Below are 27,590 nucleotides of genomic sequence, written 5' to 3' on the forward strand. Positions count from 1 at the left end.
ACTGAGAACCTTTCTCCAGAAGCCCAGGGCCTCCTAGCTGGAAATATCCCCCTGCAGCCCAGCTCAGACTAACTTGTGTCCAGAGGGGATCATCACTGCTGTTTGATTTCCAGAGCAGCCACATGCACTCATAATCACAGCTCCAAACAAGCATGTTGATATCCAGCTCTGAGTGAATATCTCAGCTCCCAGAGTATTTTGACTAATATAGTACACATTGACCCAAATTTTGGGAACAGAGAGGCTCATTGATTCAGACTAGGTAGAACAGAGCACACTTGTGGAGGATGCATTCGAAACTAATTAGAAATTGCTCCCATCAGAGATGTTTCTGTCCCTCTCATTACCTCCCCCAGCATTAAAGCTGCCTTGCTGGACCAGCCCTGAGAGCCACTGGACTTTGTCACCTCACAGGGAAAGGATCACTTCTCTCCAGGGCTGGGTTTGGGGAACAAAGCAGCATTAGCACATTCTGCTTGTGTTGAACTCCTATTATTTTGTAGAGTGCTTCATGAAACCTTAAATTTTTCCTAAAAGTATTTTCTGCAACTAAATTCCCCTCCATTTTCTTCAGGCAATAAATGAATTTTGTTTACAAAGTACTTCAACAAGGCTTGAAATTTCATTTATGGAAAATGGGCCTCAGACGTCCAAGGCATTTGAAACCATGCTGAAATATGGCAATTTCAGGCACTTACCTGTCTCCTTCCTGCAAGCCTCCAAATCAAAAGTTACCATGACAACAAAGCCCACTCTCAGTCCAGCATTATGAATTGCTTTGACATGACGTCATTATTAGCCAGGACCCGAAAAAATTACGCAAATGAGGTGCCCAGACAGCAGGGCTGCAAAAAGCCCAAACAAGCAACACAACAATCACTCTCTAAACTGAGCAAGGGAAGGGAAATGTCACCCAGTGCCCAGCAATAGTTCTGTAAAAGCCACTGGATGTGTTGAGCTCCTCTCTGTGTCCCTTGCAGGAGAGCTGCCCTGGCACAGCTGGACTGGATTTCCACCCTGAGCTTTCCTCCCCGTTGCCTGCAGAGCCCAGCAGACAGGCACTGGTGCTCCCAGGGGGATGCTGACCCCCAGGTGTGCACTACACTGCTGTGGGGGTCCCAGCTGTGGGTTTCCCTGGGTCTGGACTGAAGGCACTTGAGAGGGTAGTTCATGTTGGGACTCAGGTGTTTCTTATTTCTTATCAGTAAATCAGTCTCACTGCTGGGAGTTCTGCAGCAAGGCACAAATGCCCAACAATCTCTTGTTCCAAGGGCTTTTAAGACTAAACTGTCCAATTAACTTGGATTATTTTCCCTTTTAACCCAATAACTGATCCCACAGAGCCCACAATGGGACTTTTCTGCCCAATTACAAAATGCCACCCAAACCCATGGAGAAGGAGGAAGAAGAAGGATGAAGAAGAAACCCAGGACCACACCCTGTGCCCTCCACCTTGCTTCCATCCACAACACACTAAAAACCCCAAACCCTCAATTTCTCACCCAGTGACACACCCACACTGCTCTCTGTAATCTATTTCACACTTTTGTGGATTCCAGTCTGTCTTGAGGTCTGGGAAACTTTCTCCATGGATGAGGGTCAGAGTCAGTGCTGCCCTGGGGGTTAGGGCATCCCAGAGCAGACACAGAAATATTCCCTGTGCCCTGGGTTTGCACACATGGCCACCCAAAAGGGAGAGGAGTGGCTGCTGTGGGTGAAATGCAACTTCTGGCCACCCTGAGCTCCTCATGGCCAGCTCTATGTGTCCTGGAGCATCCTTACCCAAGCAGGGAGCTCTGCACATCTCTGCTGCTTACCTGGGACACCTGTGGTGACAGACCCCCCCACCTCAGGGCTATTTCACCTATAAATCAACCTCTGCATCTCTGGGACAGGGAAAGTTTCTTAGAGATGCTTCCCTTTGTGCCACTGCCATCCCTGGGAGTGTCCAGGGCCAGGCTGGACGGAGCTCTGAGCACCCTGCTCCAGTGGAAGGTGTTCCTGCCTGTGGTGGGGGGTTGGAATGAGATGTTCCTTAAGGTCCCTTCCAACCCAGAGCATTCAGTGATCCTGTGGTAACCACAGTGAGGTGAACCCAACCTTTTCCCCACCTTGGGATGTGAGTGAGGCTCCCCAGTCCCAGCTGATTGAGTGCTCAGGGACTGTACTCTGGCAGCAGCTGCTCTCCAGAGGGAGGAGGGGGAGTCCCTCAGCCATGAGTGGTTATAGATGGTTATTCAAGCATAATAAATCCTCCTTATCAGTCCTGTCTCACCTCCCCTCCTGATTTATGCTGGGTGTAATAAAGCACTAAGAAGGCACAGGCTGGTTTTACAGGCAAACTGGGGATTACAGGCAGCCACAGATATGAAAAATTCACTGTAGCAAAGAGAAATCAGCAGAGGAGCCTAAGCAGCTTCCTTTGGATGCTGGCAGAGGGTCTGGTGAGTTATGGTCATCTTCAGCACAGCTCTGGGCTGGGGTCAGACCATGGACTGCCTGCTCCCAGGCTTCTGGGCAAGTGTACAGCCTGAACATGCTGAGAAAATGATGTGTTGACTTTAGAGGAGTTTTCTGTGTTATACTGATTTCTGTATCTTTTAAAAATCCAGATCACTGCCTGTTTTTTGTTTTTGTTTTTTCCTGGAGAAGTTCAGCAATTCTATTTTGTCTCCTATTTTCTCAAAATCCCAAGAAGAACCTTTCTCCTTTCAATCAAGTTGCCACTCACTCTGCTGGGAGCTGGGAGCCTTTGCCTTCTGATTGCCTCATGAACAGACTTTCCCTAGACCAGTTCTCAGCTCTAAGCCTGGAGTTTCCAGCACCACAGAGTTTATAGACTGGAAAGCCTGGCTTCTTTTCCCCAGCTGTGCTAGCTGTGTAATAAACAAAATACTGCTTTTTCCTACCAGCCTGTCCTCTCTGATGCCCTTGGACTATCCCTGCTGCAGTCCTGCTTCTCTCAAACCACTGCTGCCACTGCCTCCTCTGCTATTTATGGGGCATCCTAAAGAGCTTTCCTAAAGTACCTAATGCTCTGCCAGCCCCTGCCCCTCTCCCCTTCAGCTGAAAATCCCCCAGGGACTGTTTTTCAGAGAGGTTTTCTCTCTGCCTGCCAGATGTGGCAGTGATGGGGGTGGCACAGCCCTGTTGGCCCAGGGTCCCTGCTGTCCCCAGGCTGGCTGAGTCCCCTGTCCCCTGTGGCTGTGCCAGCCAAATCCCCACTGCAGGACCCTCTGTAGCCCTGGGGGTGGCATTTGCTGGGTCCCAGGATGAAGGAGGAATTGAGAATCTGACTCCATGACCTCAGAAAGCTGATTTATTATTTTATGATATTACACTGTATTGAAGAATACTATACTAAACTATACTAAAGAATGGAGAAAGGATACAGACAGAAGGCTTAACAAGATACTAATGAAAACCTCCTGACTCCTTCCAGAGTCTGACCCAGCTGATGGTGATTGGCCATTAAGTTGAAACAATTCACATGAAACCAATCAAACATTCACCTGATGGTAAACAATCTCCAGGCCACATTCCAAAGCAGCAAACACAGGAGCAGCAATCAGATAGTTATTGTTTTCATTTCTCTCTGAGGCTTCTCAGCTTCCCAGGAGGAGAGATCCTGGTGAAGGGACTTTTCAGGCACTGTGACAGTGACACTGGGGTGAGGTGTAGGGGAGGCCTGAGCCCACCTGGACCCCTCCCCTGCAGCAGGGCCCACAGAGCACACGGGATGGACACCAGCTTTGCTGGAAATGCTGCAGGGCTGTCCAAGGAGGAGACCTGAGGAACTGCCCACTCCTTTCCCTGGGGTCAGAGCAGGGCTGGAGCAGCTCCTGCCTCCCCTGGAGCCCTGTCCCTGGGGACACTGCCTGTGGCTGTGAAGGGTCCTGCCCTGGCTGGCACCCACCCCCAGCACTGCAGGCTCATCAGGTGCCCTGCTCACCTGCAGTGCCCTGGGGACACGAGGGGACAGCTCCCTGCCCCTGAAGGACACAGAGGGAGCTGGATGGATGAAGCCTTTTCCTGACCCAGAGATGGGGCAGCTGAGAGGTGTTTTAAACACTTTGATTCCATTTTCAGTCTCATGAGGAGGGTGAGACAATACAGATGTTATAATTCACTCCATCACCATCAGCACCCAGCTATTTCCTAATTACAATGCATTCTCAGCTTCTGCCATCCTGTGCTACAAATGCCTTAAAGCCAATCATCTAAAATTACCCCTCGTGGGTCCTACTACAATGCACCTTCCATAGTTCTACTTCTCCAAAGTACCCAGTCTGATTTGCAAGGCCATCCTTTGAAAGTTATTTCTGTTTCCATTTCTCTCTCAACAATGTCTGTCCTATCCCATGGCATTTCTAAGTCAGCATTTCTTATCTCAAGCTTTGCATACAGATGCACACTGTGTGAGCCTTCTGTCAAGATTTCAGAATTTTCCTACAAATTCCATTCCCCACAGGGCTGCTCTGGCTGCTGCTCTCCCCTCACCCAGCCAAGGTGGGAAGGGGATGTGGTGGGGACAGGAAAATAGATTTTATTGTATATTTTAATATATAAATATATAAAAATATAAATATAAAATGCAAAATATTAATGATAAAATATAAATATATAAATATAAAATTTTAAAATTATAAAATGTAAAATTATAAAATATATGTATACAAATAGATAGAATTATAAAACATAAATATTAATATATAACTATATGTAATATATATAAAATATGAAAATATAACTGTAAATTTAAATTGAAAATATAAATATAACTATCAAATATAAATATAAATATAAATATAATATAATATATAAACATAATATAAATATCTATGCTGGCCTTTACTGTGGGCCTCCAGGGGCAGATATGGAAAATATCCACAAAATTCCCACCCCCTTCATAAGGTGAATACAGTTTTATAAGTTTAGTAAATTTGCAAAAGTTCCAGTTTTACAAGTTTAACAAATTAGTTAATTTGATAAAAATCACCAATTAGAGATAGAAGAGGTGAGGTAAGGTGAGGTAATTTCCCCCTCTCTAAATCCTCCCCCCTCAGGTGAAAACTGAACTTTATTTATTAAAATATTTATAATTTTTTTAAAAAAACCCTTTATTTATAAAAATAAAAACATATTTTTATGAAGAGATGTTTTTCACCCTTGTGTTTTGTCTTTTTGCCTGTCAGGGTGATATAAAGGTAGGGAAAAGCAGCTACGAATGACAGGCTACAAATATGTGTGCAAAGAATAGAGGGAATATACAAAAGAAAAAAAAGGCAAAAATCGTTCAGCATCAATAGTTCTGGGAAGAGCCCTGCAGGTGGGAGCTGTGCAGTGCTGGAGCCACTGCCAGATGGGAGGGATGAAGAGAAGAGAGAGAAATAGACGAGAGAAGAGAACTAGAAGAAGATGAGAAGAGAAGAGTAACTAGAAGTATGAAGAGACTGAGAAGAGAGGAAGAGAAGAATAGAGAGAAGTAAGATAGACAGATTCGCTCTCTCCCCCCCTCTCTCTATCCTCCTACCTCCTCTCCATCTCCTCGCCTCTCCTCCTCCTCCCTCCTCTCCTCACCTCTCCGTCCTCCTCTCCTCCCCCTCCTCATTCCACTCTCCCTCTTTCCCTGCCTATGCATCAGTTAGCCTCCCATACTCGAATCTCTGAAAATAAAAGCTAACTCCGCCCTCGTCACTCTCGCTCTCCTATCCCTCTCCACTAACTTCCTATCCTCTCCTCTCCTTCCTTCTCCTCTCCCTCCCTTCTCATACTCCTCTCCCACTCTCCCAAGAGCGTAAGAAAGAGAGATTCTCCTTCTGCAGGAGGATCCCTGCCTTGGTGCTGGCATTTTTGATCATACCACCCTGAATGATGCCTTTATGAGGCTTCCTAAAAACAGAGGCCAGACAAAATTAGGAGAATAAAGAGCAGTTCTATTTATTGGAGGGCCTTCAGGTACATTCAGGGCAGACAAACCCCCCAGGGGCTGCACCCAGAATGGATGACAGGTCAGAGGTGTGGTATTTGCTGGGTCCCCAGGAGAAAGGAGGAATTGATGAATCTGACTCCATGTTCTCAGGAGGGTAATTTATTATTTGATGTACTTATATTATATTATAGAATGCTGTACTAAAACAATACTAAAGAATAGAGAAATGATCCTTGCAGAAGGCTTAACAAGATACTAATTAAAAAACTGGTGACTGACTCCTCAGAGTCCTGACACAGCTGGACTGAGATTGGCCATTAGGTAAAAACAACTCACATGTTGGATAAACAATCTCCAACCACATTCCAAAGCAGCAAACACTGCTACTAGCCCTGCCCAGCCTGGTCTTGGACACTGACAGGGATCCAGGAGAAGCAATCAGATAATTCTCTGAGGCTTCTCATCTTCCCAGGAGAGGAAATCCTGGCAAAGGGATTTTTCAGAAAATGTGACAGTGACACACAGGTTTTCACATTTTTATAGGTTTGCTCCATTGGCATATTGGGGGTTAATCTTCCAATTACAGCTCCAGGTAATGAAGTCATTTACCCCCAGTTTGCTGCCCCCAACTCACTTTTGTTTCCATCTCTCAGGGCCTGGAGAGGAGTTGTTGTGTCTGCCCAGAATGGGAGAGCAGCAGCTCACACTGTGTGTAGAATTTGGAGTTACACACCAAAGAACTGCAGGGTTACAAATAGATGAAACTCTAAAAGCCAAAATCCTGAGGCATGATGAATGTCTTGTAGGGCTGGCTTTGGGGACCTGGCCCCATCTCAGGAGCTGGTTTGCAGAGGAGGTTTCTGAAACATCAGTGCTCTGAAGGCAGAAAGAAACCACAGTGCCCTCTCCTTCCCTGTGGGGCTCTGGGGCTGAGCCATCCCCACTGGCTTCTCTCGGGGAGGAATTATCTGCTCCCAGCTCCTGGCACCTCAGCAGCCCCACGTCAGCAGCTCTGCCCTCCCCTCACCCTGAGCCCTTCTGTGTTATGAGCACCTAATAATAAAAGCCAGCTCTTGCATTCCTGAGACACCTGTCAGGCTGAGCACTAAGTGCTGGGGTAATAAATACTTGTTCAGCTCTGCCTCTTCTCTGCCAATTCTCCCAGCTCTGTCTGTTTTCATTACTATTTCTTTTCTGTGGACACTGCAATTACACTCTGTTCCTCTTCAGGGTCCTTGTTCTAGGTTCAAATAGAGAAGTGATAATGCAAGGAAGCATTTCACATCGCTGTTTATTTTTGTCTTCTGAGTCAGGAAGATCTTTTCAGGCTGGGACCAACCCTGTGCAGTCTTGATTAGGGAAGGACTCAGGCAGGGGGGCTGGCAGAGTGCTGGGGAAAGGGGGGAAAACTTCAGACTGGGGTTTTTATGTTTTCAGACAGTGGTGGGCTGCTCCTGCTGAGGCCACAAGCCCTGCTCCTTCCTGAGGAAGCCTTAAGTATGCAGGCTGTGCTGCTCAGCCCCATGACAGCACTCCATCTGCCACAGCAGCTGTGAGCCCCAGCTCTCCCAAGCCTCCTCTGGCATCCAAATCTCGGAGGAAGAGGGAGGATTCAGCTGAATGCAGCAAATTCAAATGCCTAACTTTTTTTCTTTTTTTCTTTTTCTTTTTTTTTTTTTTTTTTTTTTGGTCCAAGGTTGCAATATGTTTGGAGATCTTGTCCCACCAGCAAGTCCCTGGTGCAGCAGATGGTGCTCAGGGAACCTAGGGAAGGTGGAGGGTGTTTCCTTCCCTCTCCAGGCCTGGAAAACAACTGATGCTCTCACTGGAGTTATTTCCTTCTGCTACTTCCCAGTGATAGCTGGGGGGAGAGGGAAGTCCTCCCTGAATATGTTTGGTTTGGATAAATAATCAACATTTTGACTAAAAATGCAAAAAAAGGGTCTATGGAAACACTGAAAGTTTCAAGCTTAATGCAATAGGATGAACTTCAGCATTTCTTGCAGGTGATTTTCCCTCTGCTTTTGCATTTGGAGAGATTTACCTAATTTCAGATCTTTCTACACGGGGAGAAAAATCCTTCTTTCCATTAGTTGCTAAATATAACATCTCATAAAGGTAGGGAAAACTAGCTCATGGCTCCAAAGAGATGCAGTGGAGTGTCCAAATGAAGTCCCCACACCCTGAACTGCTCTTTCAGCACACCACACACAGAACACATCCCACTGGCTGGGGGACATGGCATGTAAATATAGCATGTGTAAATCTAATACCCACAGGGGAGCCACAATCAAAACTCCTGCAGGAAACACAAGCCCTGTGAGGAAGGTTTGAAGGAGCTGGGGGTGTTTAGCCTGGAGAAGAGGAGGCTCAGAGGTGCCCTTATTGCTCTCTGCACCTCCTGTAGGGAGGCTGTAGCCAGGTGGGGTCGGTCTCTCCCACCAGGCAGCACTGACAGAAGCAGAGGACACAGTCTCCAGCTACAGCAGGGAAGGTACAGGTTGGATATTAGGAAAAAGTTTTTCACCAAAAGAATAATAAAGCACTGGACTGCTCTTCCCAGGGAGGTGGGATCACCATCTCTGGATGTGTTTAAAAAAGCCTGGCCATGGCACTTGGTGCTATGGTCTAGGTGAGGAGTTAGGGCATGGGTTGGACTGGATGATCTTAGAGGTCTCTTCCAACCTGATCATTCTGGGATTCTGTGAAAGGTGTCTGAACCATGGATAATTTGGGTTGAAAGGGACCTGAAAGCCCATCCAGTGCCACCCCTGCCATGGCAGGGACACCTCCCACTGTTCCAGGCTGCTTCAAGCCCTGCCCAGCCTGGCCTTGGGCACTGCCAGGGATCCAGGGGCAGCCACAGCTGCTCTGGGCACCCTGTGCCAGGGCCTCACCACTTTCACAGAAAGAATTCCCTCCCAATATCCCATCTAACCCTGCCCTCTGGCAGTTTAGGTCCTGGCCAAGTCTTTTCTCCTTGCCCCTGGAGAAGCAGGAAGTTTGATTCATGTTGTGCACAGAGAAACCCCCCAAAGCTTCCTGGAGCAGCAGTGTCTGACCATGGGTCACCCACGGGGAGGGCAAAGCACCTCAGACCCCTCTCCCCCCCGTCACATCACCACCACTCTGCCTTCCAGCTGGTCCCCAGCCAATCTGACTCAATTTACCTCGTGCCCTCCCCTGTCAGTGGGAAGGAGAGCGTTTTAAACATGACACAATGGGCACAGGAAATTTTCTCAAGCTTTTACTTTCCCCCAGATTATTATTTTCTAATGGCTTGTTTGCTTGCCAGTGGGACAAACTCCCCAAATGGGCAGGTGGTCCAAAGCCCAGAGGGTTTGGCTTTGAGAACCAAACCTGGGGAAATAACCATGATGACAAAACCCAGATTTTTTTTAAAATATGAATTTTTTATTTGTTTTGATAGGAGTTTGAGAGAGTGGGTAGAGTGGAACAGCAGAGTGATTTAATTCAGTGAAGAGGTCTAGTCCCACCTTGTGTGCTACATCAGGAGGTTAGTAGGTGTCACAAGAGTCCTCCTCCTCCTCCACTCAGCTTGCTGATCTTACTCATGTACTCCTTGTTTCTGGTGTTTTCTAATCTCTTCTCAGAACTTCACTGTAATTTTTTGAGGCATTTTTCTGTTGCTTTGACTTACTGAAAAAGCTAAAAGCTGAAAAAAATGGCAGGACTAAAAATCCTGCCAATTAGAATGGGCCTCTTTTTTTCTTTTTTTTCCAGCAAAGGTTGAAAAATACAATTCAAAAATACAAACAGGCATTGAACATTGCACCAAAAAGCATTTGAAACACAGAAAAAAAATCTCAGAAAGAAAGAGAGAGAGAAATAGAGAGAATAAAGGTCACAGTTTCCATGAGAAATCCCTTAAGAAAGTGGCTACCAGCTACTCAGTAGTGAAAACAAAGTCAACAAAAAGTTTTAAAAATGCTTTTTTTCCCCCTAGATGTTATTTATTTACAGCTGTAATAACAGGATTGTCATGCATTAAACTGCTGCCAGCTAGATCCCTTCTCATAGTGGAGTAAAGAAAGTCTCACAAGATGGAAAACAAAGCTGAGGGCGTGCAGGGCACAGGCTGGGCCCGAGGCAGTGACAATGGAGGTGCTCTCTGAGGTGCTGGGTGTGCTCTGATGCAGGATGGGCTGCCCTGGCATGCTGCTGGTGCCACCCCCTGTGCCTAAAGGAGCAGCTGGTGCCTTCCCCTTCAGGTAGGACACTTGCTTGCAGCTGTCCCCAGGTCAGCTGACAGGGACAGTTTGGTGCAGGAAGGGATGCTCGAGGCCACCTGACAGGATTGGGGGGGCTGAGAAACTCCCTGGTGACAGCAGGGAGGAACCCTTGCACTCCACATGCAGCCTGGCAAAGGCAGGGTGGCAGAGACTCAGGCTCCCCAGCTCTGCCCCTGCTTTCTGTGCTTGCAAAAATCAAGTCATTTGGCGTGTGACTGCTGTTACACTTGCTGGGTGCCTTGCAGAAAGACAGGAGGCACCGACAGACTCTTCAGGGGAGCCAGGGTGCAGCTCACAGTGCAACACGAGCCAATGGTCTCATCAAGCTGACAGGGCCTTCAAGCAGCACTGAGGAGAAGAGCCAAGAGCATTCAAAGGCTGTGGGAGCTCCCTGGCTTGTGCAGCAAACGTGAAACCAGGCTTCCCTCTCTCGGCAGAAGGGACTGGTAAAGTTTCAAAGTTGTTTTTTTAACAGGAGAGATCTGTCCTGATGGGGAATGGGACAGGGAGGAGCAGGACAGGACAGAACAGGACAGAATAGCCAGAACCTGTTTGTCCTAGAGCTTCATGAGGAAAAACCAACATCACCACTGGTGGTGAAGGATGACAGGCCCAGCGCTGGGACCAGCCCAAAGCCAGGGCTGTAAAGCAGCAGAGATTCCTGTGGTGGGAGGCAGGCACCCACCCAGGACAAGAATTGGTGACATCCTTCATTCTCCTGGCTGGGACACCTCAAGGCCCTTGCTGCTGCCTGCCACAGGCTCTCTCCAGCAGCAGAGGAGGGAACAGAGGAGCTCCAAGTGCAACTGCAGGTTCACTGAATGCTCCTCTGAGGCAGGGGTGATGCTGGGGGAGCTGGTGCTGGGTGCCTCTGGGAGGGCTGCTCAGCACAGCCCCACTGCCCACAGGCCACCCTACACCTGTGAGGGGTGCTGCTGGTGCTGAGGTCAGGAGAGCAGCCCCCACTGACACCTCCCACCATGCTCACACCCTCAGGTATCCCTGCATCCCCCCTGGAGCAGCAGCCATGCCCCTGAGCTAGGCAGGAGAGGCCCAGGTGTTGCTCTGGCCAGGGGCAGCTGCAGTGGATCCCAGCAGGTCTCGTGCTCCCTCCTGGAGCAGACTGAGGGGGGGGGACTCCCCCTGCACATTCCCTGGCAGTGCCTGGGCTGAGGAGCAATTGCTTGGGAGCACTCAGCTGTCAAAAGGCACCTCAGGAACGTCCCCATGGGCAGGGCAGGACAAGGGCTGTGCTGTGCTGGAGCACCTGGGACATCGGGGACTAAGTTTTCCTGAAAACTGAGGAAAAAACCCTTTCTTTTCTTGTAAAAGAAAAGAAATTCTGTAGTCTTGAGGCTCACAGTGCCCACTCTCTGCAGAGCTGTGGGTTAGATTTTCAGTGGTCAGACACAGATGGATTTCTGTACAGATCAGCCATAAAAATGGAACCCTGACAGGCTATCAAAGCAGGGAGCTGCTGCATGCAACACACCTGCACTGAGCCCCCAGACTGGGGGGAGGCTCCTCTCCCTTGTTCCCTTTATTCCCTGTGCCTCCCAAAGCCCAGTGCAGAGGGTTCAGCTCACTCTACAAGATTCAGCAAAGAGAAGGAGAGGGAAGAAAAATAATTAAAAGTGGCCATTCTGGCTTTCAAAGACAAAGAGGTTTGACATTTAGATGTAAAGAGTTTGTGAGCATAAATATATACACACACACACACACACATGTATATATATATATATATATATATATAAATATATAAATATGTAAAAACCTTTGGCTGATGGAACAATACAAGGTCAAACAGTAAATATTTATACCTGGAAGCCATCAATCTCATCTGTGCTGTGGCCTCTTGCCAAAATTACCTTCAGAAGAAGTTTAGCTTGATATGGAGAGGATTGGTGAGTTGCTTGGGTGTTTTTTCTTCCTACTGAATATTAATAGAGCATTTACATTTCCGTCAATGTGTCCTTTGCCCTGATTGAGCCCTCCCCACCTCAACAGGAGTCATGGAGATGTTTCTCTTCAGGCTGCAAAATCCACACCGGTGTTTGATCAGGTGGGCTGAAGTGTGGCCCCAGGGAGGGATAAAATTTGGAGAAGAGGGCCTGGAGTGGGGGCTGGCCTGACACTCTGTGCTGGGACAGCCCCATCCCAGCTCTCCACCACTCCCAGGATGAAGGACGTGGGAGGGGCACACCAGCACATCCCTGCCAAGCCCTTCCCAAGGAAAACCTGCAGGAAGGGCACCCTGTGTGCTGCAGAGCTCTCCTGCACCCCTGGCAGAGGCAGCAGCCCCAGGATCCTAAGGGTCTCAGAGAGGTTCTCAGCAGAGGAGAGGCTCTTCCTGGGAGAGGTGCCCTGCAGCAGGAGAAGCCCTTCTGGGGTGGGATGGGATGGGATCCTCCCCAGGGATGGCTGAGAGGAATCCAAGACACGGACAGAAGAAATCAAGGATGAGAAATGGATGCACCTGGTGTGCCTAGGATGGGCCAGCAGGGACAGGCTGGGGACAATCTTGTGCCTGGGAGCAGCAAGCCAGGGGTCTGCTCACACAGGGATGTCCTGCAGCAAACCAGCCAGGACCCTGCCAGTGCCACTCAGCTGCAGGGATCAGGACAGGGGGCTGTGCTTAGGCTGAGCTGGGTGCACAGAGGAGAGCAGGGAAACTCTGCCTGAGTGCTGGGTGATGTCTGAGGAGCTTTCAAGAACTTCTGCGAGGGTAACTCCATCAGACCCTCAGGAGAACAGGTGGCACTGAGGGACCACCTCTGCCCAGCCCTCTCCTGTCACCCCACAGGGATGTTCTCCACGCTGACACCAAAGTGGAGCTCTCAGTGACCACATCTGCTGTCTCTGCCTGCTGAGGGACCCCAGGGGAGCTGTCCCTGCCTCCCCAGGCTCAGTTCTCTGCCTGTGTGCAGTTTCAGAAGAGGAAAGGGGCGAGCTGCTGGTGCCAAAATGTCCTTCTGACATTTCCAGCAGGAATGAAGCTGCAGGCTGGGACTGCACTGGGTGTTCTCCAGGTGGTGGGAGCTGCAAAACAAGAGTGCAGACCAACAGCTCATTTTTAGCACCCTAAAAGACTTCCAATTCCTACCTGGGAGAGTCTCTTCAAGTCAGGGAAATTTGGGCATTGCCAGAAGAAAAAAAATACTGGAGTCTTGAGGTTCACAGTGCCCACTCTCTGCACAACTGGGGGTTAGATTATCAGTGGTCATATCCAGATGGATTTCTATGCAGATCAGCCATAAAAATGGAACCCTGATATGCTCTCACAGCAAGCTAAAACTGCAGTAATTGATGCTGGATTAGCTCTGGCCTGGAAAGCACTTAGAAGAAGCCCCCATCAACAGCCTTGTGTTAACTGGGAGGGAAAAGTCCTAATTTGAGTCACTGACAGTTTCATAAAAAAAGAACATTATCTTCTCTGTGATGTCTGCTGGCAGGAGATGTTAAACCACTTATTTATAACTATCTTCCCAAAATGCTTTCCTGCTTGGAAGCCAAACTAGAAATCCTCTTTGGTTTGTTGTCTTTAACCAAAGGATGCTGGTATTTCTGCTTCCAGCTGGCAAAGAGACTCAGAGCCCATGCCAGCCTTTGGTTGGGAACAGACTTGGCTTTCGAGGCTGCTCACACAGGCACAGGAAGGCAGCCTTCAGCAGGCACCAAAACTTTATCAGTTTTGGGAAGAGCCAGCAGATGGGTGTCACAGGCAAGCCACATCAGTGGCAGGCTCCTGGGCAGGGACAGGAGGGGAGGGACAGGCAGGGATTCACCTGTGGGCAGGGACAGGCAGGAATTCACCCTGGAAGCTCAGTGAGAGGGATTGGATCACTGCAGGGAATGAGGGAGGGAGGGAGGAGGCTCAGGAGCTGCTCCAGCACTTCAGGGAGACCCAGCCCCTCTCTTGGGCATCACCCCACAGGACTGAGCCCACCTGGCCTGGGCAGGCAGCAAAGGCAGCCCCAGGGTGCTTGGGGCTGATGGGAAGAGCTGACACCTGAATGTGCCCAGTTCTGGCTCCTCAGTTTGGGAAGGATGTTGAGATTCCTGAATGTCTCCAGAGGGGACAGCAAGGCTGGAGAGGGGCTGGGAACACAAACCCTGAGAGGAACCCCTGAGGGAGCTGGGGGTGCTCAGCCTGGAGAAAAGGAGACTCAGGGGTGCCCCCATCACTCTCACAGCTCCTGAAAGGTGCCTGTGCTCAGCTGGGGCTGGGCTGTGTCTCCAGGAACTGACAGACCCAGGGCACACAGCCTCCAGCTGCATCAGGGGAAGCTTAGGTTGGATGTTAGAAAAGAAATTCTTCACTGAAAGAGTGCTTTGGTGCTGGAATCATCTGCCCAGGGACGAGGTGGAGCCACCATCCCTGGACAGTTAATAAAAGCCTGGAGGTGGCACTCAGTGCCATGGTTTAGTTGATGAGGAGGTGTTAGGTCATTGGTTGGACTAGATGATCCTAAAGGTCTTTTCCAACCTAATTAATGCTATGATTCTGTGACAATTTATGGAGAGCTCTACAAAGCAGGCACTGACAGACAGCAATGTGGCTCCTGGGGTAAAAAGGATTTTGGGGCATTCCCAGTCAGCAGCTGAAACCCCCTCTGCAGCAGGGCCAGCCAAGACAGCTAAGTCATTGGATGCAGCATTTAAACTTGCTGTAATTCCATTAGTAAACACAACAACTCTTTGTGACCATTTTATTGTGTTGGCTTTGCTTGTTGTGGGGTTTCTGTTCCATTCACTTAGGCCTGAGTGTTATAGTGACATGAATGCTTTATGAGACACTCTTCATCTAGCTTATTTAAGGAAATGTTTCCCAACCAGACAGCTGTAGCCCTTCCCAGCGCAGAGCCCAGGGAGCAGAAGGGTGGCAGGAAGGGAACTCACTGCTGGGGGGAGTGTGGGGGGTGCCTTGGGGCTTGGGGACACGTCCAGGCAGGGATGGGGCAGCTGGGGTGTCACAGTGGGGTGGCTGCAGCAGCAGCAGGAGGCCCAGCAGGCAGAACCAGGTGCCAAAGAAGCCAGGATGTCCTCCCTGTCCAGCAGAAGGGCTGGGGATGCTGCACCCTCCCCTCTGCTCCTCCATCCTGATGCTGCAGGCAGAGTGGGAGAGCTCTGGGTCCTCCCAGCCAGCAGGGAGCCCCTGGGGGTGAAAGGCACTGTAGAAATGACATGGTTTGGGGTGCAGGTGCTGTGAGAGAGGATGTGGACAGAGCTGGTTTCCTTAGCAGCAGGTTGGGCAGGGGCGGGATTTCTGATTCCTCCTTCCCAATGCTGCCAGCCAGGTGGATGTGCTTGTGTGCTCAACACTCTGGGACTGGGCTAAACATCTCCAAACTCCCCTCCAAATCTCAGCTGTGGGCAGGGGGAGTGACTGCACTGCTGTTGAGCCATCAGGTTGGTAAGGGGCAGGCAGGACATGCACCAGCGCCACCCACTGCAGGACAGAATGCCCTGGCCTTCCTCACTCCATCCTGACACCCCCATGGATATTCCAGGTGGGGAAAATCCTGTCCTTTGTGCTCAGCCCTGCTTCTGCACAGGCAGGGGAAGCTAAGCCTGCACAGGGGCTCAAAGCAATGCTGAAGGGGTTGCTGGGGGTGCTGGGGCCTTGGCTTGGCTGCATGAGCCCAAAACACACTGGGGGCAGCTCTGGGGGGCAGCCAGAGGGCCAGAGGGAGGCCCAAGGAAGGGGGGGTGCACCCCTCTGTGGCAGCAGGACTGTGCTACCCCAAGGAATCATCAGGCACAGGATGTCCCTCCTTGCAGGAGCACAGTGTGCCCATGGGTCCAGGGACAGATGGCTTGGATGTCACCACTTAGTGCTGCTGCTGGGAAAGGGACAAACTCTGGTTTGGGTGCACTGTGGTGGTCAGGAAGGGAGAAAAAGCCTCTCTCCAAGGCACTGGAGGGCTTTCCTTGCAGGAGTGTGCAGTCTCAGACTGGGCCTTACCTCAGCTGCTTTGTGGGATGGCACCTGGCTCAGGTGGCTCTGTGGAACAGCAGTGTCACCCTGCTCCTCCAAAGAGCCCCTTCTGCTGTTTTCCTGTGGTGCTGGGGATGCACCAGCTCACCAGGGGCAGGGAGAGCCTTGGGGACCCCCCATCCCCTGGAGCAGGGGTTTGCCATGAGCTGGGCTGCCCCAGCTGTGCTCCTCCCCATCAGACCCCAGGGGAGGGAGCTTCCCTGCCTAAATCCAGGTGTGGGCACTGGGACACCAGTGAGAGCTGCTGAGCAGCCAAGGGAAGGTGAGGGGGAGGCTGGAAGAAGGGGCTGGGACAGAGGATCTGCTAAGAAGGATGAGTGGATGGGGTCCTAAGAGGAAGTGCCAGACCATCCACCTGAGCAGGGGCTCTGTGGTTGCCAGTCCTGATGCTGGGGGCATGCAGCCCCACAGCTGCCATCTCCTCCAAGGCTTTGAAAAGCTTCTGCCTGGGCTTCCTGACTGATGCTGAGGAAAATGAATTCTCTGGTGGGAACCACACTTCCTGCTAACACAAACTGCCCCAAGAGTGCAGGATGCCAGCCAGACAGGACCTTTCTGGAGACACAAAACCAGCTGGGCTTGGTGAAGACAGAGAGGAAGAAGACCTGTGATACCTACAAGATGCTGCCACCAATGGCTCTGGGGACCACAGCAGTGATAGGATTGCCCCAGCAGGCACTGGGCCACAAGCTGGCCCATGCCAGGCTGCTCTCCTGTCCCCACAGGTGACCAGCTCACCTGCACTCACAGCCCATGTGCAGGACCCAGCAGGAAGTGCCAGGCACTGAAGAGGAGCCAGGCTGAGTGAGTGACACAGCCTGCAGCCAGGTGTCCAGGAGCATCCCCCATGCCAGGGCAGCCCATCTCAGAGGAGGAGGAGCCCCTGGGGACAGCATGGAATGGCAGAGGCATGAAGATCATGGGGACCACAGGAGGTGGCAGAGGAGAGATGGCAGCACAAGGGGACTTGGTCAGATGGGTGACAGCAGACTTAAGATGTTAGAGGCACAACTTGTTATGATCCCTTATTATTATTTTAGCTTTCATCATCAAAGTAAACGAAACCAAAGTATATATGGGATTAAATTAAAATCACAGTTTTGTTTACATTATAAAAGAGTGACATAATAATAATAATAATCATAATCATATCAAATGAACAATAATAATTAACCCAAACAAGAAAAGAAGAAAGCCCTGGAGAATTCCTGCTGGGATGATGCTCACAGATGGAAGGTTTGTGTGACCTGTTTTACTGTTTGGGGATCATTCCCTTGATAGCTGACTCCCGGTTCACATAGGTGGCCCAGTAGACCAGGTTGAAAATGGCAAAGAGGACGGGGAAGACGATGCGGGACATCTTGTCTACCTTGCTGACGCTGTTGTAGGTCTTCTTGCTCTCGGGGAGCTTCTCCTCCAGGCGGGGCAGCTTGGGGGGCACGCTGGTGGCAGTGGCAGTGGCAGCAGCACTCTTGGAGATGGTGGGCAGGCCGGGCTCCTTGGAGATGTTCAGGGCGTAGGTGGTGCCAACGATGTTGTAGGTGTTGTTGGTTTTCTTGGCCAGCGCCACCGGCTCTTTTTTCTAGGGGAGGTGGGAGGGGGAAAAAAGGAAAAAACAAACAACAAACAAACAGAGATGAAGTGGCAGAGAACAGCACAGAGAATGTTCTGTCCTCTGAGTTTTACCTGCTCGTCCGGGTGAGGAGGTGGAGAAGGGTGTGAGGAGCAGGAGGCCAGGAGGGGAGGAATGCACCTTGTGAAAGGAGAATGCAAAAAGGAATGACACCCCATGTGCTCATCCTTGGGGAATAACTGCTTTTCTGCTTGGCTCGCTGCTTCCTGGGTCAGGTGAGAGGAGGACACAGCACACAGGATTACAGCTTGGTTTTATTTTTTTGGTGGCAAAAAGCCATATTAAGAGTATGGGCGACAGCATTGCAGTGTTTTTGCACCCTGAGTTCCTCACAGGAACGCCTTACCATTTAACATAATGATGTTCAAATTGTTTCTGGAACCCTTTAGAGCACCTCATGACCCACCCAGGTCAGGTACAAAACAGCTGGAAGGCATTTGCACCAACCAGGATTTATGGAATGCTCAGCACAGCACTACAGGGCAGAGGAAAGCCTTTCCTCCTGCCTTCCTACCCAAGAGATGCTGAAAATCATGGGAGGGGAGGGAATCCCTCCCACAGGGCTCTGGGGGACAGCATATGTGCTGCAGCAAGGACAAACTGCAGACAGAATGGCCCTTGTGTGTCAGATGTGATGCACTGAAGGATGGGGGTGAATGCTGGGGACAGACAGTTCAGTGCTCATGAGGATGGCTGGGCAGGGAGATGGACCTAGGGGGTCATGACAGGTGTTGCCCCCTCTGGGGATCCTCCTGCTGCTGCCAGGGACCTGAGTCCAGCTGCACTGTGTTTTTTAAAGCAACCCAAGGCTACAAGGAGAAGGCCACTGAATGAAAGCTGCACTCAGGTACCCCACAGGTGCCCCCTGCTACACCAGGAGCCAGCATCAGACATAGCAGTGCCTCATGGTGGGACTCTGGTCTCTAAACTCAGAAAAAGGTGTGCCTTTGGATGACTTTTTTCTGTTCAAAAGCAACTGAAACACAAGGTGAGGCTCATCCAGGCATTTCCCAGGGCTGCTGAGCATGGTCATGCATGTTCCTATGAGGGAATCACTTCAGGAGGAGAGAGGGCTTTGGCTTTCAGTGCTGCATTCCATTTTAAATGTGTCTACAGTCACCACAGATATTCCTGGTTACCTTAGGAAATGAATTTTCCACAGGGATTTTCAGAGGGACACTACAAGCAGACTTCTGTGCAATCTTTAAACCCCTCACCAATAACACCACAGCCAGGCAGCCTTGTAATAATGTCAGCAATTACAGAAATTAACTTTTTAGGAGGAGGTGTAGATGTCTTCAGGCTCCAGACCAGACTAAACCACTGTTTGGCCATATTCACAGTATTTGATGGTCTTTAACAATTAACTGGGTCTGATTCTGCAGTCATTAGAGCCACGTTAAGGTGTTCCCTCTGCACAGCAGATGAACTTTTCCTGCTAAAGAATTGACAAAAAAGCAAGTAAAGGGCTAAAGATCCTTCACCTATTAGAACACTTAAATATGCTTAAGTATGATTACTTATTAACACAGCTACAGGAGGCAATAAAATAATTAAAAATCAGTAATGAAATGAAAAACAGAATGTTGTTCACAGAACGTGATTGGCAGTGCACTGTGATTATCTTAGTATTAATCAGCCATGTAATTCATTAGAGGAATAAGATGAATACCAGTGACATGACATTTTCAACCTGGACAGTTTTCCTGCCCCAGAGTTTGGAAAGTGGACCCATATGAAAACAGCTGAAATGGAGTAAAGCCAGGCAAACCTGGGTGCTGCGGGTGGTGACAGCGAGCTGCTGCTCCCAATAGTGTGATCCAGAGACCCCAAGGATTAATTTGGGATCCCCTGGGCCTCAGACCAGGATGTTCAGGCTTGGGAACCTTCAGCCAGGGCCTTTTCCCAGCTGCCCATGGAGTCCTCATCCTGCTCAGAGCTGGGAGCACCCAGAACACCCACACTGCCTAGCCCAAGGCATGCATGTGCTCTCCATGTGTTCTGCCCATGAGATGTCAGAGAAATGGTTCATCCTGGTTGCTGGGCTCTATAAATGAGTTTTTCAGGCAAGGTTTTGACACTCAAACAAAGCAAAATGTGCTTGTTGCTGTCAACTGCTAAGTAGCTCCCAGCCTTCACCCTGCACCTTCATCTGTGAGGAATTCCACATCCTCCTGAAGCAGAAGGAAGAGAGTGGATAAACAGGAGGAACCCCCACATTTGCTTTGAAAACTTGTCCTATTTAAAACCTCTGTTTTGCAAAGCACTTCCTGCACTTATGGCCCCACTGAGGCCCAGGAAGACTGAATTGCTGCACGAAGATGTCCTTGTGCTGGTCTCCTGAGGGAAAAGCTGTAGAAGGTGGTGTAGAGATAAATCTGTTCCCTAGATAGTGCAGCAGTCTGACAAGTTGTTCAACAACACACACACTGGAAAATAACAGTGGTTTTTGCTAAACATTCTTGTCTTCGAGCCTCTCTGCTGAGGAACTAACAACAGAACACCTAAATTATGGGAACTACTGCTTCTGTCTCTGGTTTGCTTGAGATTTATTTCTCTGTACCTGCTCCTTGGCAGGAGAAAATTTGGATTGGAAGCGCCATGACTCTGACAGGCAACTCTGAAAGTCACCAGTATCTGCAGAACTCAGGAAATCCAAGTATTTGCCACTTGTCATTCTAGAGAAAAGTCACTTTAATGACTCCCAAGCAGCTCCAGTCTCTGGCATAGCTGGATCCCATAACTCAAAGCCCAGCAGCTGCTGTTGCTGTTGCAGCAAAGATATCACTCCTTCCCCACACCAAGCCAAAGTTCCTCCTGCAGCCTGCCAGAGACTTGGCAATTCAGATTATATGGGACTGGTCCCAGTGATCTTACACTCCCTGGATCACCTGACAAAGAGGTTGGATGGATTAAATGATCAGCCCAACACATCACACAGTGATGAGAGAAAAGAGGGGGAAATGCTGCTGAAGAATGATTCATGGACTGTGCTGAAGGTGCTGAGGACATAAATCACTGGCAGGGCTATCACAGAATCCATTAGGTTGGAAAAGACCTCTGGGATCCTCATGGAAATCATGGAGATTGCTAGTGCCAAGAACAAAGGACACATGGGCTGCAGAGCATGACCAGCAGGGGAAATCCCAGCAAAAACATTGACCATAGTGAGGCAGACAAAAAGGAGAAGGATCTGAACCATCCTGAGCCCTGAAGACTTCAACCTGGTTGAAAATGGTGGCCTGTCAAGGTTCTTGTTCCTCTAGGATTGGAACAAAGATGCCACAAATGGAAAGAAACAAAGGAAAAAGAAAAATTATTCCCAGGGGAGCTGGATCAAAGGGTGAAGTTGAGAATGGAGTGGGTTGCACAAAAAGTCAGGCTTTACCCAGCCAGTAGAAAAGGCACCTCATGCATGTTTTTCTTAGGAAAAAGTACATTAAAATGCCAGACCTAACCTCACCATGCACTGAAGAACTATTGTCTTATGACAAAAATAGAGATCCAGGATTATTGCTCTATCCAAAGCATGTTCTGTTTTTATGTATCTGACTGCAGATACTTGTATTGGTTTTGTTGCTTCCTGACCCCGAATTTCAGGGTAGTGCCATTCAGGCACAGATACAGAGCTAGATCAGCTTTTATGCACAGACATGGCATTGCAGGCAGAAGTGGGTTTAAGTGTCTTCCAGGAATCCAAAGCTTCTTCCATCCTGAGGAACAGACCACACTTTCTGTGCTAAACTCGCTGGTAAATGTCATCCTCGCAGTTTCCCAGCAGCAAAGTCACCATTGCTTGTTCTCTCTTCTTGATCCTCACTGTCACGGCCGCTGCAGAAATCACCTTGAGGTGGCCATGCTTGTGGCTGGGATGGTGGATGGGTCTCTCTGCCCAGGCACAGCTCTTCTGTCCTGAAGTGGATCCTTTTTACAAGGTCTTTTGAGGATGATGGAGGTCGGGAGTTTTGCTGGCTACTGAACTCACTCACCTTTCAATCTCTTTGGCCTCTCACTCATCTCACACCTCTCACTCATCTCACACCTTCCTCCTGATGATGTTTTGTTTTTAAAAGTCACCTTTCCATTCCTAAAAAGTATTTGGACCCAAATCCCTCTCTTCAATTTGATCTGCAGCTCTAGGCTGGTTACAGCCACTCTACCAGACAAAAAGAAAATAAACTTCTCATCTACAATTAGCAATTACTGATGGAAAGGCTTGAAAAATCTTTGGGTCCAAGAAACATTGGTCAAACCTTATCAGAGTGCAGGCTAAAGGGAGTTTTTAGTAACATCCATGGTGATATCTGCTGCTTTTCATTGGAGAGCTGCAGAGAATGTGCAGAGTAGCTCTCAGCTAGAACCAGCTGTGGCTACAGCCAGAACACTAGCATGATTTTATGATACAGAGACCAGCAAGTCACCAAGATCAGCCCAGCATTTTAGATTCTACCTGAAAACACCCCAGGTTTTCCCATCTAAACCAGTGGTTTGGCTGAGGGGGAGAAAAAACCGAATATACACATGGAGGGTGTCTGTCAGCAACCAGCAGCTTTTCCACAGTACTGGTTGTGTCCAAGTGGGACGGGAAGCATTGCTGCTGCCTACAGTGATTTTTTTTCATGCTCACACAATCAAACCTGGAGTGAGGATCCTTGCCATCACACCAATAAAGAACATTGCTTTTGTCTGGGGAGAAGGATCTCCAGAGACCAGGGCTCAGCCTGGGCTTCTCACTGGCAGTTTTACTCCTTGATACAAACACTTTAAAATGCCAGTAGTTACTCTTCTGCCTCTTCTTCCTTTTGTGGTTTCAACCACCTGGCTTGTCAATTGTTTCAAGAGGAGCTAATTAAAGGCTGAAACTGAGCCAATGAGGCACCTCCATTGCGTAGCAGATTCACTGCTTGGAAATACTCATTGGAATAAAGATGAAAAGCAAACATGTTGACACATCGTATTCCTAAGCTCCCTGAAAGCCCATCACTTCAGGGAGCTCTCCTGAGCTGCAGAAACTGGGAGTGAGTTTGCTTCTTCAGTAAAGATCAGAGATAGCTTGAAAAAGCATCCTCAAATTTGGAGCCCTTCCTGATTCTCCAGGCTGATACCAATTGCAGCAACGGCACGGAGAACTCCCCCTCTGAAACATTCCTGGTCCTGCTTTGTTCTCCTGTTTGATTATCATGTGCAGGAACATTCTGCGTGCTCTTAGCCTATTGTTTCAGCACTGTTAGTCTTGTGGTGCTGGGTCAGTGAATAAATTGAGGAACATGCTGCTTCTAAGATAAACTGCAGCTTTTGAGCCTTGACTGCTTTTTCTACCCAGTTCACATAATTGCCCAAGGCTGTGTGAATCCTGACTCTGTGCTGATTTGCCCGTCCCTGAAAGGGACACCACGGCTTTGAGGACCTGTCCTGCCTCTTCACTCGTGCCAATCACTCAGGAAAGGCTTCTCTCATCTCTAGAGGCCAGGTTGGCATCACTGTTTGTGGTGGAAGTGGAAGGCCATCCCCTGACCCCCTCTGGACGCTTTCTGCCATGAGTCTGTTGCTCAGACCACAGCTGCAAAAGCAAACAGATAGACCGAGTCCAAGAAAGACAAGAGAGAGGCATCCAACACCCACTGATGGCTCTGTTCACCTTCTTTGACCTCCACAGCAGAGAGACGACTGGCTGCTGTCTTCCCAGAAGTTGCTGCAGTTCTGTCAGGTGTTTAACATACAGCCCCACAACAATTTCCAACAACACATTAAAATGCAAAGGAGAAAAATATAAAGGCTCCAGAACCAAGAACAAGGACAAAGCTGATTTTCAAATTGATTCAATAAATATAAACAAGGAGCAGCATGCTACAGTAAGCGATTTCTCTGCACAGCCAAGATTAAATCAGTTCAGAGGGAGGGGGGCACGAGCAGGGGCAGCAGAGCCTGTCAGGATGAAGCTGCCAGAGAGGCTGATCCCAAGTCAGGGGGGTGGGGGGAAATGTGGGTGATGCCAGGCATTAATCTGCTGCCAGTTGGCATTTGGGATTGCTGGCTTCCCACCCACCCTCTGTGCCCAGCTCACAGAGCAGCAGCTGCTGGCAGCTGTGGGCAATGGCACCAGTGTTAGAGCTGGCCAGGAAACAGGGCTCAGTGGATGTCCTGCAGCATGTTTGGGTTTTTTGGCATGCTAGCAACAAGGAACGGGGGTGGAGGGCTGGGTTGGGTTGGTTCATTGGTTTGGGAGGGTTGGGTTGAGGTTTGGGATGGGGTTGGAAAGGAAAGGAAGGCGACACACGACCACCAGCAGAGCAAACCCAAAGCACGGATGTTCCCCTGGCAAACAGCCATACAGAGGACAGAGGGAAGAGCCAGCAGCCATGCCTGGGTGTTCCCCTCCAGCTCAGCACCCTGACCAGCCCCGGCCATTCCTCCCAGCCCTCAAGAACCGCTGCAGTCAGGAGCTGGGCTGGGCAGGCAGTGAGTACCATCCAGCCCCCGAGTGCTGTGGGGCTGCACGTTACCCACTGCTGTGCCTGGCACGGCTCCCTCGGGCAGCGCTTCTTCCCCACCCCCTCCCCCAGCCCTGGCTGACCTTCATCTCCTGGGCCTCCAGCACCTTCTTGCCATCCCAGGCCCAGCTGCGCTTGGTGAAGTAGTTGACGGTGGCGAACTCGATCAGCGCAGAAAACACGAAGGCGTAACAGACGGCTATGAACCAGTCCATGGCCGTCGCGTACGCCACCTTGGGCAAGGAGTTTCTGGCGCTGATGCTTAGTGTGGTCATGGTGAGCACCGTGGTGACACCTGGGGGGGCACAGCAGGGCACAGGGATGAGATCACTGGAGTGAGATCTGGGACCTGTTTCTCCCAAAACTGCAGCCGCTCCCTTCACAGGAAGGTAGGAGCCAGCTCCTGCCTCCTGCTGTAGTTAGGGGAGGATTGCCCAGAACTAGTCCTTAGTGCAACTCAGAGAATAACTGAGCAGGAGGCCAGGTTCAAAGACCCTAAAAATCACAGGATAGCACAGTGTGGTATTCACATGCCCTCTGAACAGAGAGAAGGTGTGAGACAAGCAGAGAAGAAGGAAAACACAACTCTTATCTCGCTTGCTGCGCCTGTGTTGTGCTAAAGTAGAATGCAATGTGGAGATTGTTTACCCAAAGTGAGGATGTTTTGTTCCCTTGGCCTATCAGGGCCAAGAAGTGAGTGCGTGTGAGACTGTTACAGGACAGAGAGAATCAGAGATGAGTACAGTGCTGGGCAGGTGTAAGCAAGAGTGAGTGCATGGCAGATTCAGTTTAGATACAATCTACGTGGTATAGTATAATAAAGTAATTAATTAGCCCTCTGCTGATGGAGTCAGATGCTTCATTCTCTCTCCCTTTAGTCGGAGTCGCCTTTGATTTACAATAGCCTGGGCTGGAAATGACCTTAGAGAGCACCTGGTTCCACCCCTGCCACAAGCAGGGACACTTTTCACTATCCCAGGTGGCTCAAAGTCCCCTCCAGCCTGGTCCTGCACACTTCCAGGGATGGGACAGCCACAGCTGCTCTGGGCACAGCTTGTCCAACCCCTGCTCGAATCAGGGCCAACTTCAGGTGGCTCAGGGAATTATTCTGTTTCAGTTTTGAGTATAATCAGTGGCAAACATCTTCATTAGGATGAAGACAGCCTTCATAACCTTCCCCAAACTGCAGTGACTAGACCTCTGCTCTCCATAAGAGTCCTGGCTCACAGGGAGGCACTGCACTGCATTCCTCACCTTCTGGCAGGGAGAGGTGCAGGATGCTACACCCAGCTCATGTAGAATGTGTCATGGAGAAGCCTCTAGTTGCTTTTGCAACAAAATAAAAATAATAAAATAACAGTGTAAAGAACAGCTAGAGAGTTGTGAACCTCATGGAGGATCGGAAACTGGCCGCTCATCCAACACAGCTCTCAGGGTTTTAGAAATACTGTCTTGTGACCTGCATGGATGGACACCTGGGATCCTGGGTCCTGCTGTCAGCAGCCCAAGCTGCCAGAATAAATGTCATAATGATTTATCTTAAACAAATGATCTGTTGCAAAATGTCTTTTAAAGCTTTTTTCATTAAAGCAAACAACCATTACCATCCATTTCCCCAATAATGTGCTTTTCAATTAAAAATGCATTAAAAACATTATAAAAATATTGACTAATTTTCTGTTCCCTTAAGCCATACTCCTGGTAATTTAAGAGTTTCAATTCAATATTGTTGACAATACTTTCTGAGGGGCAGGAAAAAAAAAGAATAAACAATTTGAGTTCTCATTATTTTCTTAATAGGAAAGCGAGGCAATTTGGGAGCAAAGACATTTGTCACACAGGTAGGTTTTAATTTTTCAGTCAGCTCTTGCCTGCTCGATCTGAGCTGCTGCTTGAGGAAACTTATTCACTGCAATTCTCAGGGTAACACAGGAGGGATATGGTATCACATTTGATACCATATATCCCCTCTCTGCTTGGGGACTTTTGTCCAATATCCTCTCTGTTAAATGGAATCTGCTGGGCAGTGTTACATCCAGGATATACAGTCCTGCAGCATCACACCTGCTCTGGGAGTGTGCCTGTGTAGAACCTGAACTAAAGGTCTTGACAGGAAATCACAAAGCAATTCTGTTATTAAATGCTTGTAAAAGCTATTAATATATGTGCAGTGCCAGCCTGGCACTTTGCTTGGGTGAGAGGATCTGAAAGCAGCTGAAGGAAATAATAACACTATATTCACCATGCAGTTATGCTGCCTCAGCCCAGGAACTTGTTATGTGGAGCTGTGACCAGGGGCACATTAGCAATTTCAAAGGTAGGGCTTTAATGCCTCCCCGTGTCCCTATCCTCTGCTCTGCTCCAGAGCCAGCACAGATAAGCAGACACAGCCAAATGCACATAATTAGATGATCAATACCTTGATTACTGTTAATATTTATGGCTGGGCTTGTAGCAGAGCCATGGCCAGGAGTATTTTTGCAGTGATTTGGGGGGGAACAGGCTCACTGGGAAGGCACTGAAAGCTGTGCTGGGGAATGGCCAGCAGCTTGGAAATGCTGGTCAGGGCCTGTCACAGAGCAGCCCTGATGCTCAGTGCATTCCTCTTCCTATTTCCCTTTCTCCCCATTGTAGGAGTGGCAGGGGTAGGATGGTCAGGATGGACAGAGACAGAGATCTCTGAACCAGCTCTTTGAACTGGTGGGTTATTGCCAAGGGCCTGGGTGCAGGGCCCTGCTGGGAGCTGCCAGCCACAGCTCAGAGCAGCCCCAAAGAGGGTGAGAGGGGGGTAAAGAGAGGGGTAAAGAGAAAGAAGGCAAGAGCGTGGTAAAGAGGATGAGAAAGAGCAAGGTTCCCGTTCCAATACCATAAATCTTCTCTGTTGAATATTCTAATTCTCACTAACCAATCTAGTACAAGATACAAATCCTACAGCATTTACATCCAGCCTATAAGAATCATTACATTACCATATGTGTTACATTTTAAACCCCAAAACCTCCTCTTTGGGCCCTTCTGCCAAGCTAGCAGGGTCTGCTCTGCCCCTTGGAGCTGTCTGCAAGCAGAGGGTGTTGTTTCATCAAAGGGCATTACCTTCAGCTGGCCACACCATTGTTTTCCAGGTGTTCAGTAACTGAGGTATCTCAAAGCTGCTTTCATTTCAATCTTGCTTATAGTTTCCATATTCTCAAAATCTTTTGCCAGGCAATTGTATTTATAAGACTTTCCTGTTTCATCTTCCCCAACACCCCATGCTGAGGGGAAGCCCTGTGCTCCCAGACTC

The 27,590-nt window shown here is 49.3% G+C and overlaps 1 protein-coding gene across 2 annotated transcripts in view; it reads right to left on the reverse strand.

Moving 5' to 3' along the window:
• Window positions 1–9,370: 9,370 nt before the first annotated feature.
• LOC103824243 (gamma-aminobutyric acid receptor subunit alpha-3) overlaps window positions 9,371–27,590 on the reverse strand; it is a 78,186-nt gene continuing 59,966 nt past the window's right edge. For both annotated transcript variants that reach the window (XM_050974498.1, XM_030228876.2), the window contains exons 9-10: window positions 24,391–24,602; window positions 9,371–17,765 (exon numbers count right to left, since the gene is read on the reverse strand). In XM_050974498.1, coding sequence (XP_050830455.1) covers window positions 17,436–17,765; window positions 24,391–24,602 — 542 coding nt within the window. In that variant the 3' untranslated portion in view covers window positions 9,371–17,435. The remainder of the gene's footprint in view (window positions 17,766–24,390; window positions 24,603–27,590) is intronic.

The sequence above is a fragment of the Serinus canaria genome, chromosome 4A, assembly GCF_022539315.1.
Source record: "Serinus canaria isolate serCan28SL12 chromosome 4A, serCan2020, whole genome shotgun sequence".
Classification (NCBI taxonomy): domain Eukaryota; kingdom Metazoa; phylum Chordata; class Aves; order Passeriformes; family Fringillidae; genus Serinus; species Serinus canaria.